Genomic DNA, 12,212 nt, shown 5'->3' on the forward strand with positions numbered 1-12,212 from the left:
AAACAAATGGTTCAGAGGATGAAGGTTGCGAGTGGGGGCAGCTGAATTCACTTATGTAAAAATGATCTTTCGTGTGAAGGTAAGTCTGTACTGAAAAAAAGAAAGCAAAAGAAAAAAATGAAATAAAAATGACTCCAGATGATAGTTTACTGTATTTTCATGTTAGGGGAACCCTTGGGTGTCTGCTATCAGTCAGGACTCTTACAGGTATAATCATCTGAAATATTAACTCCAGTTTATTGAAGTTAGAGACTTTCATCAACTCATGTAACTGAGACATCCAGAGGTGGAACTGGCCTGGAAGATGGTGGGGTGCAGAGCAGTACTCATTGCTGAGGAGCTACCTAAATCACAGGCTTTCCGGGCACCCCACGCCACCCTGTCTTAAACCACCTGGCAGATTGTTGGCATTTTCTTCAGTATTTTCCAAGCATGGACTCTGGAGGTCACTGCCGCCACCAATATCAATCTGGGATCCAGCTACCCTCTGTTTTAGAAGATGAATCTGGGGCTAGTTGCAGTGGCTCACGCCTGTAATCCCAACACTTTGGGAAGCCAAGGTGGGCAGATCACCTGAGGTCAGGAGTTCAAGACCAGCCTAGCCAATATGGTGAAACCCAATCTCTACTAAAAATACAAAAAATTAGCCGGGTATGGTGGTGGGCACCTGTAATCCCAGCTACTCAGGAGGCTGAGGCAGGAGAATCATGTGAACCCGGGAGGTGGAGGTTGCAGTGAGCTGAGATCGTGCCATTGCACCCCAGCCTGGGTGACAAGAGCAAGACTCGGTCTCAAAAAAAAAAGAATATGAATCTGTTGGGAGTGACCAAGAAGAGTCAGAAGCTTCTCCTCCAGGGCTTGAGGCTGCGGTTGCTCTCTTGTGCAACAGACATGATGCAGATGCATGACATTCTGGACTGGAGAATGTGGGGCATTCAGAGCCAGACCAAGAGTATGTGTGTGGGGAGGCGGCTGGGCTTCCTGGCTTGCCAGAATCAGGCAGTGGGAGAGAATGGGATACCACTTATCTTCCTCCCACTCCCCTTTCCTCATTCCAGGCCCAAACACCAGACGAGTATGTCTCCAACTGAGTAAAAATGTGAACATGGGACAATCCACATGTGAGGGATGTGAGGAAACCCAAACACAGCACAACACTGATGCACTTAACTTGGTTTATGAAATGCAATTTCTGTGGAATCCTCTGTGTTAGTGTTAAAAAAAAAAAAAGGCCCACTTGATTAGGAATCGGGAAAACTGATTCTAAATAAGAGAAACTAAAAATGAAAACAAGAACTTTAAAAACTATAAACATAACTTTGGAATTAACACAAGGTTTCTGTATTACCTAAATGGCTTATTTACTTTCAAAGCCGAAAAGGTCATTGGCAAGTATACTTTGGTTTACTGTGAAGCAAGTTAGGTTAGCTTTTGGGTGGGGAGGGATATGAAGGGAAAGATGTTTTAATTGCACAGTGGAATCTGCTGCTTTTGTCTGGTAGAGACCCACTGCCACCTTTTTCTTCTCAGAAACAGCTTTCAGCTACCATCAGCCCAGTAGTTTGGGTGGTGTTGACCCCTTCCTGCTCCAGGGGTGGACAGGTTACTTGGGTCTGACCAGTCAGAGCCTCAGACCTCCCCATGGCATGTGATCCGAGCCAGCCAATCGGAGACAATTCATGGGCTTGTGGTTGGAACTGTTGAGAGGTCCTTTCTTTCCACCTCTTTTTCTGGATAGGTTGTGGGTCTGGAGGTTCAAGACGCCCTCTCACTTCCACCAGGAGAAAGCCTGCCTGAGAATGAAGCCAGCTGAGAGGAGGAAAGAGAAGATGGGGTCCTAATGGCACATTTCCATCCAGCCATCCATAAAGCCAGTTCCACTCGCAAATGTCTGTTACTTGAGGCAATATAGATTCCCTTTTTCCCTTCTTGCTGGATTTCTGATCTCTTCAACTCTGAATCTTGACTGACACAAACTTCTGATGCTAATGTTTGAGCAGCTACAAAGTTGAACCAATTGCGCCCACGTGGAAGACTACCTGAATTATGAAAGCATAGCCAGGCACAGTAGATCACGCCTGTAATCTAGCACTTTGGGAGGCTGAGGTGGGTGGATCACCTGAGGTCAGGAGTTCAAGACCAGCCTGGCCATCATGATAAAAACCCATCTTTATTAAAAAATATATATATATATATGAAAGCATAAGGATTAAATCATAATCATGCCTTTATAAGCTCCAAATGGATCTGAACCATCTCCTAGATAGTCTACTTCACAATAGTAACCAGGTGACATTTTATAATTTAACAGAAAAACAAATTACTAAAATAAGGAAATATTTCATTTTACCCTTTCAGTCATGGGTTCCAAGGAAATGCAAGTTCATTGGAATTAAAAATAATACCAAAATGTGGATAAGACCAGCTTTAGAGGTGGAATGGAATCAGCTGAATACCATTGTCTGGAGTGATTTTTGACCTTCTCAGTTTGCCAAGACAGGTGTACCATTTGGTCTAGCCCATGTAACAACTTCTGTGGTATCTGTCCAGGTTGAAGACAGTTGCCATGGATTGGTGATGCCCAAACAACTGAAATGTTTATAGCACACAAAGAAAAACAGTCAACATTACCAGGTGATACAGACCATGTGTTTATTATGAAACTAACTAGTAAACCAGAGTAAATTCCATTATATATTACAGCACTACAAACATCCTTAGTCATTCCTTCATTTGTTCATTCATTCATTCATGCATTCAGTGAGTATTTCTTAAGCACCTGCAGTGTACCAGGAGGCACTGCGTTAATTGCGGGCATTACCAAGATAAAGATTAAGGCACATACTCTGCCCTCAAGGAGCTCCCAATCTAACTGCAGAGAGATGTGAAAAGGAAGCATGAAAATCCATTGTGAGAAGTGCTGAGAACGAAAGTCGGTTTGAAGTGAGACACAACCATGTATTCATTCCACTGCGGATCCCATGGGAAAGGCACGTGGCATTTCTCCTCCTCTTCAGGATAATGAAGGCTTGACACAGCTTTCATCACTTTCAGTTCCAGTGTTGCAAGGGGGATCTCCAGCATTACAATGAGTCACAGTGAACCCACAAATGATTAGCAGTCTTTTTATTTATTTGTTTGTTTGTTTATTTATTTATTTATTTTTGAGACAGGGTCTTGCTCTGTTGCCCAAACTGGAAGACAGTGGCATGGCTCACTGCAGCCTCAACCTCCTGGGCTCAGGTGATTCTCCCACTTCAGCCTTTCAAGTAGCTGGGACTACAGGCACATGCCACCACACCTGGCTAATTTTTGTTTTTGGCTTTTTTTGTAGAGATGAGATTTCACCATGTTTCCCACTCTGGTCTCAAAGTCCCAGGCTCAAGTGATCCTCCTGCCTAGACCTCCCAAAGTGCTGGGATTACAGGTGTGAGCCACCACACCCAGTCAGCATTCTTATGTTTGCTTCCAAAGGTGTTTCTCTGTCAAACTCTTCCATTCACTTAAAGAAAGTCATTTTTGATGCATCTTAAAGAAAGCATGCTTACATTTGCCTTTTATTGCCAGATTTCTCTACTTGGCCTTATAGGGCCCAAATGGCAGTGGTAGGGGTGTGGGACATGTTCCAATAACATGGGCTAACACATAGAGGGAAGGCAGCTTGTCATTGCAGAGATGCCTGACTGCCACTGAGCCTCACCCCTATACTCACCCAACAAATAGTTAATGAGGAGCTATCCCTAACTCCCTACGATGCCATGCCCTCCGAAGCTGTCTCCATGGGCTGCTCTGCTCTTGGCATGTGCCCTTGAGGGCTGATCCCACTTGACCACACATGGGTTTATGCTCTCGGGTCTTTGAAAAGAGAATTCCTGCTCTTCAGCTTTCAAGCCTAAGCCTTAACATTTCAAGGGTTACTTCTTCCTCTGGAATAGCTTGCTTTTCATTGGTTATTCATGATTTGGGTGAAAAGGTGGAGTCCGTAGTTCTTCCTTAATGCAAAGGGCCTGACTCACATTTCCTATAGTGTTGTGGGACATCCAGCCACAGGTGTGAAAAGGAGGAGCGAATAAACAGCACCCTACACCCAGAAGTTCTTCTTGACCACCCGCTTCTTGCTCTTGGGCCTTTGTTCTCTTTGCCACATTTACTGGCATGAAATGAATTTGAGATGTGAGTTTCAGTTCTGGGTCTGACTATATATCAAGTTGTGCCAGTAATAATAGAGGATGGTTCTCACCTGAGTTGCTGAAACCATTACACCTGGAATTACACCCACTATAAATGGCCAATTAGCAGCAAGAGCAAAAGATGTAGCCTCATGAGCAGGGAGAAATACGGTGGCAGAATTTCAAAACCAAGGTCTTCTGTATCCACTTAGAGCTACTGTACATGATGGCATGAAGGCCTCTCAGTAGAAGCACTTTGCTTAGCTAAAAATCAGAGTATCTTAGTGTTAATACATTAACTAAATCTTTATGATTTGGGTACATGACTGCTATAAATTGAATTTTATATATGCTCTCATAATAAAAAAATACAGTTCACTCACTAAGAATGAAATTTACAAATGAATATCTCAGTTCACTTTGTAATAAATGTACTGAACCTAAATTACTCATTTACTGTATTTCCATAAATTACATACAAATAAAAAAATAGAATCTGTACAAAAATAAGAGCTCTTCATTTTTTTTGTAACACCTTGTCTTTTCTGTATATGAATTTGTTAATATAAAAAATCTACTTAGAAAATTATAAAAACATCACTTCAATGTCACAAGGCTCTACATTCTTTAGGAAAACATCTTTAGAAATAGTACAACTTTTAGAAATTTTTATTTAAATTCAAGTCCTGCATGTGCCGCAGATGCATCCCAATAAATAGGGTGGCATCAACACCCTGTCTGTCCTCTGCAGCCCTTCTAGAAATGGTGTTCACCTTCACTGAGTGAGCTTCAATTCTTTTTTCCAATGTCACCATCGATTTCTATGGATATTTTTAAGGTAACATTCTATTTTAAAAACGAAAAGAAAAAGGTATAAAATAAGTTAACAATTTCAACATTGACAGCGATATCAGCGTTGACAATCACATTTCCAACAGCTTTGCTCCACCTCAGAAATGATCTCACTACAGTTTGTGCTATGCTTGAGTCAGGTCCTATGGAATTTTCTTGGCTTTCCATATCCTTTGAGCTAATAACTCACTTGTTTCAAAATGTAAGATTTTTCCTGTGGACAAATCTAATATAGTCCCACCTTCTCTTTGCTTTGGGAATATTTTTAAACAAGACACTTTTATTTTTTAAAAGATATATTTACTTTCTATTATTTGGAACTAGTAATAGAGACCCCCTAAAAGAAAACAACCAGGATTGCTGAAGGCGGTGGCTCACACCTGTAATCCCAGCACTTTGGGAAGCCGAGGCAGGCAGATCACGAGATCAGGAGTTCAAGACCAGCCTGGACAACATAGTAAAACCGCATCTCTACTAAAAATACAAAAAGTTAGCCAGGCATGGTGGCAGGTGCCTGTAATCCCAGTTACTCAGGAGGCTGAGGCAGGAGAATCACTTGAACCCAGGAGGTGGAGGTTGCAGTGAGCCAAGACCCTGCTATTGTACTTCATCCTGGGCAACAAAGCAAGACTCCATCTCAAAAAAGAGGGGAGGGGAGGGGAGGGAAGGGAAGGGGAGAAAAGGAAGAGGAACAAAAGGAATCAGGATATGACTATTCACGTCAATCAGCAGAGGACATATGAAAATCTCATTGTGGGGAGAGCTGTTAGAGATGCCTCCTGTTGGGGAGAAGCTAATGAATGAAGTTGCGCAATCCTTACATATTTATGTCAAACACATTAAGAATAAAAAGAAAGTGCCCTTTTTAAAAATGCAAAATGTCTTCAGTGAATTTTTACTAATCCTAATTGTCAGCAATTTAAAACGTTTGAATTGATAAACACCTACCTGGAAATCTTGGATGAACGTTAGGAAGTAGAAAATAAAACTGAAGGCCACTGTCCATTCACAGATCGCACTCACTACATGATATACATAATCCTAATGGCAATCATAAAGAATGGCAATCATAAAGAAACAGAATTTAGCCTCAAAAGATTCACTTTAATGTACGTACTGAAAAAACTCCGAAGAGGTTCGAAAAAAGAAAAAAGCTGTCCAGTGAGCATAAGTCAGAACTTTGAGGATATACGGTAATCACAACCACGTTACTGAGTGTCAGGACACCTGCCCACTGAGAATGCAAAGGCAGGTTTTCCAAAGTTCTTTCTGGCTTCCACAAACTCTCGTTTTAAGATTGAGTTTATCACTTCAAAAGGTAGACTAAGGACTACCAAATGGCTGAGACTGGGAAGCAAATTTGGACTCAACAGAAGAAAGAACTTTCCATACAAGACATGACTTGGTCTCCCTTTGCTGGGAATCCCTAACTGTGAGAGCACGCTTAACAAGAGCTCTTGCCCCAATCTTTAAAAAAAAAAAAAAAAACCAAACAAAAAAACAAAAACGCTGGGCGCAGTGGCTCACGCCTGTAATCCTAGCACTTTGGGAGGCCAAGGTGGGCAGATCACCTGAGGTCAGGAGTTCAAGACAAGCCTGGCCATCATGGTAAAAGTCCATGTTTTTTTTTTTTTTTTTTAAAAAGCACCCTCGCAGTTATTCCAAAGAATGTGTGTTACCATCTAAACAACCTGACTAGCCCCCTAGGTTTCGTGTTTTCCCTGTTTATATAGAAATGTTCATTCAGAAAATAGTTCTGCTTAACCTCCTAAATACAGCTACCAAGAAGATGCTAATAACAAACAGCCACATGTTAAGTGTGTATCTTTGTGGAGGCAAGAATGACAGAATGGAGGCCTGTAATCCCAGCACTGTGTAAGGCCGAGGCGGGTGGATCACTAGGTCAGGAGTTCGAGACCAACCTGACCAACATGGTGAAACCCCGTCTCTAAAAAAAAAAAAAGAATGAGAGAATGAAGGCCAAGAAGAACAGCTTAAATCAGAAGTTCCAAACTCAGCTGCATATGGAGGCCAGAAAATTAATAATAATAATAATAAATAAAATTAATGGTTGTGAAAAGAGAGAGAAATTACGGGGCTCACACCTCATCAGCTCAATTCCATGGGAAAATAGTACACTAGTGTTGCTTTCAGAGAGGTTTGAAAAAAAAAACGTGTATGTGTGTGTGTGTGTGTTGTCCATCTATCTGTGTGTGTGTGTGTGTGTATATTTGATATCTCCTGATTTTTCAGTGCCACAAACTAACTTTACAAGTGTTAGCCAAGTACAGTGGCGCACACTTGTATTGTTAGCACTTTGGAAGGCTGAGGCAGGAGGATCACTTGAGCTCAGGAGTTGGAGACCAGCCTGTGCAACATAACAAGACAAGAAAGAATTAGCTGGGCATGGTGGCCTGCACCTGCAGCACCAGCTACTTGGGAAGCTGAAGTGGGAAGATCACTTGAGCCCAGAGGGTAGATGTTGCAGTGAACCATGATCGTGTCACTCTACTCCAGCCTGGGTGACAGAGCGAGACTCTGTCTCAAAAATAATAGTAATAATAAAATAAAAATAAATAAAATTCTCAGTCAAAAATGCACGTCTGCATTCTGACATTAGCTGACATGCAAATGAGGCCTGGGGACTGTCAGCATGCCTGTGTGATTTCCTGCTTCACTTTCTGCTCTGCTGTAGGCTAGAAGGGCGAGGAAACGTGCTGGATCACAGGGCAGTTCTTCTTTTTTTCTTCTTTTTTTTTTCTGAGGCAGAGTCTCGGTCTGTCACCCAGGCTGGAGTGCAATGGCATGACCTTGGCTCACTGCAACCTCTGCCTCCTAGGTTCAAGTGATTCTCCTGCCTCAGCTTCCTGAGTAGCAGGGATTACAGGCACCCAACCATACACAGCTAATTTTTGTATTTTTAGTAGGGTTTTGCCATGTTGGTCAGGCTGCACAGGGCAATGCCATGGTGACAGCTGTTTTCTTTGATCCTGTGCCCATCCAGGCAGATCTGCTGGAGGCACACCAGGCCCGCAGACCACCACTCTTCACTCTGCCTGTTATGGTCACCTCCACCCACTGTTCTCATACTGGGTCATGCTGAGAAGAACCTGACCAGCTTCCATTAGGAGGTAGAGAACAGAGGCTCCCTCTTGTTGGTGCCAGCACCAGGGGACCTGCCCCAACCCATATCATCTCTGAACAAAGAAGATGGCTTCTAAAAACAGAGGCAGAATTTTGGGAGGAATTTCTTAAGCATATTAATGAAAGTACATTGAACCAAGAGTCTGACTGCAGGCAAAGCCCTGATATCTTTGCAATGTGAAATGAGACAGTGACATTAAAATTCTCACCCTCCCTACCAAGTAAGTCACTGCATATAAATGTGCTGCGAAAGCTGTAAAGCACTACACAGAAGTTTGGGGCAGTACCTAAATGAGCTCAGGAGTTGGAGACCAGGCTGTGTAACATAACAAGTGAATTGTTATGAATTAATGTAAAGAGATTTTTTTTACATCCTTTGATATTAGGAAGAGAAGGAAATACAAGAATGGCACAGTTATTTATAGGGTGAATAGAAAATTATGAATTTTTCACATTTTTAAGGTAGAAAGTGGAATATAACAGATTTTTAATTGCCTGGGAGTATACTTCAATGAGCCCTACCCAGCAGCGGGTTTGTGGTAGAAGGTCTCCCCCAAGTGGCTGAAAAGCAAAGTACACCTGAGCCACTCTGCTATGCGGTCTTGCTTTCGGAAAGAGGTTCTCACCAATGGAAAGGGGAACTGAACCCTCTTTAGAGGATGGGGCTTATTCCCCACACATTAGGGGAAAACCTAGGTCTAGACTAATTTGACCATTTTAATGTTTCATTTTAAAGAAGGTGCCTTTTTTTTTTTTTTTGAGACGGAGTCTCCCTCTTGTTGCCAAGGCTGGCGAGCAGTGACGTGATCTCGGTTCACTTCAACCTCTGACTCCCAGGTTCGAGTGATTCTCCTGCCTCAGTCTCCCGGGTAGCTGAGATTACAGGTGTGTGCCACCAGACCTGTCCATTTTTTTTTTTTAATAGAGACAGGGTTTCATCATATTGGCCAGGCTAGTCTTGAACTCCTAACCTCAAGTGATCTGCCCCTCGGCCTCCTAAAGAGCTGGGATTACAGGCGTAAGCCACAGAGCCTGGCCAAGGCCCACGTTTCTAACCTTGATATCTCATGATATCTGCAGAGTCACCAATTCTAACCAAACTCATCCACTTCCACTTACTAAATTATTTATCCCTGTTAGGGACCTTATTTCTGGTCAAGGAAATAAATTCTTTGGTTCACCTAAGATAAAATCCTCGAAGTTGTCTTTGATTCATCGTGCCACTTCATTCTCGTGCTAGGCATTTGCCAAAACCCATCGGATTTTCCCTGTTTCAAATGCAAACTAGTAGAACTGCCTTTTCCTGGCCGTCCTCATGCCAAGCTCTCCAAACCATCCCAGACATTGCTTCTACCTAACACTCATCTAATAATACTCTTTCCATTTGCTTAACTGTTCTAAAGTCTTCAAAGTCTTACTCTGGTCATCTGCGTCAAGTACCAGCCTCTCCTGCCTCTTACAGCCACTACTCCCTTGCACAGTTACCCCTGACTGCATTGATTTCTCACTCTATCTTGAAATGAACTATCCACCACACTGGAGCTGGTGTTGTCCTCTCTACTTAACATTCCACACTCCCTTTGGCCACCAAATACCTTCATTCACACTGTCCCTCTACCCTCTTTTACTAAGCATAGATAGTTGAAATGTTTCAGAAAGCAATTAGAGGGCTGGTTGCGGTGGCTCACGCCTATAATGCCAGCACTTTGAGAGGCTGAGGCCGGGGGATCACTTGAGGCCAGGAGCTCCAGACCAGCCTGGCCAATATGCTAAAAAACCCCATCTCTACTAAAAATACAAAAGTTAAATTAGACAGGCATAGTGGCACATCCCTGTGGTCCCAGCTACTCAGGAGGCTGAGGCATGAGAATCGCTTGAACCCAGGAGGCAAATGTTGCAGTGAGCTGAGATCATGCCACTTCACTCCAGTCTGGGTGACAGAGCAAGGCTCTGTCTCAATTAAAAAAAAAAAAAAGCTGGGCATGGTGGTGGGTGCCTGTAGTCCCAGCTACTTGGGTGGCTGAGGCAGGAGAACTGCTTGAGCCTGGGAGGCAGAGGTTGCAGTGAGCCAAGAATCCACCACTTCACTCCAGCCTGGGGAACAGAGCAAGACTCTGTCTCAAAAAAAAAAAAAAGAGAAATCAGGAACTTAAAATTTTGAAAATAATTCTAGGAAGCATTTGGAATTACTCTGCTAGCTAATTACGGGATCCGCAATACCAAATGATTGGATGGCAAATTGATACATACTGTGTTTACTTCACATTTTGCACCTTGTTCTAAAAAACAGCAGTGATCTTTCCCGGGCCTAGCCTGGCCACAATCTCATGTAACCACATCCAACAGCCACATTCAGAACAACTTAAATGTTACCTTTTCGCTTGGGTCCCATTCCAGCTTGGTTGTGGAAACTAATGAAGCACAGACAATCACTAAAAAAGGTTAAGGAAACTACAGCACAAAACAGTTCCTTTAATGTTAAAACGAGATTGTTCTCCTAATGATAAAATCATTATACAGTGTTAAAATGTTAATACCAACATTTCTACAGTCCAGCCAGTTACATTAGGTTCTTATAAACTCGAATTTTAAATTCGATTATGAGAGTTAAATTACAACATGGAAATAGCTTTGCAATACTTTTCCAGTTTGTATAGCAACATTTATTAAAATTTGCGGCTACATGTTGTACAACCTGGCATGTTTCTGGATTTTCCCACTTTAACTTAGCTAAACAGCTAGTTAAAATTTTGAAAATAATTTTACAATTTGGAATTTGGTCAAAATGACTAATGTAGCAGTCTAAAATGGCTCATTTTGAGTACTTCCCACCCCAAAATACTATTTTCTCTCTCTTTTTTTTTTTTGAGCTGGTGTCTTGCTCTGTCACCCTGGCTGGAGTGCAATTGTGTGATCTCAGCTCACTGCAATCTCTGCCTCCTGCATTCAAGAGGTCCTGCCTCAGCCTCCATAGTAGTTGGGATTACAGGTGCCCACCACCATGCCTGGCTAATTTTTTGTATTTTTAGTAGAGACAGGGTTTCACCATGGTGGTCAGGCCGGTCTTGAACTCCTGACCTCCAGAGATCCACTGCCTCAGCCTCCAAAAGTCCTGGAATTACAGGGGTAGGCCACCATGCCTGATCCAAAATACTATTTTCAAGGTAACAGCTTTCAAGAAAATTATAAAATTCCAAAGTGCCAGGGCTCATATACAAAAACAAGCTACAGAAACTCAAACTATTAGGTTTAATAAACAGACTTTTGTTGGGTAATTGGGTATAAGGTGATCCCTTCCTTCCTGGCCTAAGAGCTGGCAAGTCAAAGCGATTCACCCTGTATCAGACTTCAGGGATGAATGACAAACCCCTATGGTCCAGCCTAATAATACCAAGGGCTGAGGCTCCTCTCCTCCACGGGCAATGCTTTCTGCACAAAGCCAGTGATAACCACTTTGACTGACTTAGAATGCAAAAGAGAAAGCTAGAGAGAAATAGGATGCTCTAAAATGTCTACAAAATATTAGAAATTCGAAGTATTAATTAAGCCAAGCAAAGTTTAGAGCCTCCTCTGAATTCAGTCAGTGACACCTCTCTTAACCTGCACCCCACGTGAAACCGTGCAGAGTTTAACACTTCTGATTCTCAAAATAAAAAGAAGTAGAGAGCACAGAAGTTTCTCTGATCATTTCATTACCACGCTTCTGTTTCTGATAGTTTAAAAGCCTCTTAATTCTTTCGTTTATTTGTTCTTAGTTCCATCTTCAGTTCACCAGGTACCATTCTGGTCAAGCGAGTGGGAGGAGGGAAAACTTGGTCTCAGCTCTCAGAAACATCACAACTTTGTTGGACCAGACCCAGGGAATGTACCATGCTAGAGAAAAAAGAACTGGATATGGCAATGACTCCAAGGGAAAATTATTAATTCAGAATGGAATGGGAAAAAGCTTCATTCAGTGAAACTTAATCTACATTGTGAACTTTAAGGAGCTCTCCAGAGCAGCACCATCCCACAGAAATATTATGTGTAATTTTAAATTTTCTAATA

General features: G+C 42.4%; 1 protein-coding gene across 6 annotated transcripts in view; it reads right to left on the reverse strand.

The window, feature by feature from the left end:
* Nucleotides 1-2,630: 2,630 nt before the first annotated feature.
* LOC100396917 (DNA damage-regulated autophagy modulator protein 1) overlaps nt 2,631-12,212 on the reverse strand; it is a 53,809-nt gene continuing 44,227 nt past the window's right edge. For 2 of the 6 annotated variants that reach the window (XM_054238729.2, XM_035257272.3), the window contains 3 exons: nt 10,539-10,597; nt 5,970-6,062; nt 2,631-4,433 (listed from right to left, as the gene is read on the reverse strand). In XM_054238729.2, coding sequence (XP_054094704.1) covers nt 4,320-4,433; nt 5,970-6,062; nt 10,539-10,597 — 266 coding nt within the window. In that variant the 3' untranslated portion in view covers nt 2,631-4,319. The other 4 variants (XM_078337053.1, XM_078337054.1, XM_078337055.1 and 1 more) reach the window with 4 other exon arrangements.

This window comes from Callithrix jacchus, chromosome 9 (assembly GCF_049354715.1).
Source record: "Callithrix jacchus isolate 240 chromosome 9, calJac240_pri, whole genome shotgun sequence".
Taxonomy (NCBI): domain Eukaryota; kingdom Metazoa; phylum Chordata; class Mammalia; order Primates; family Cebidae; genus Callithrix; species Callithrix jacchus.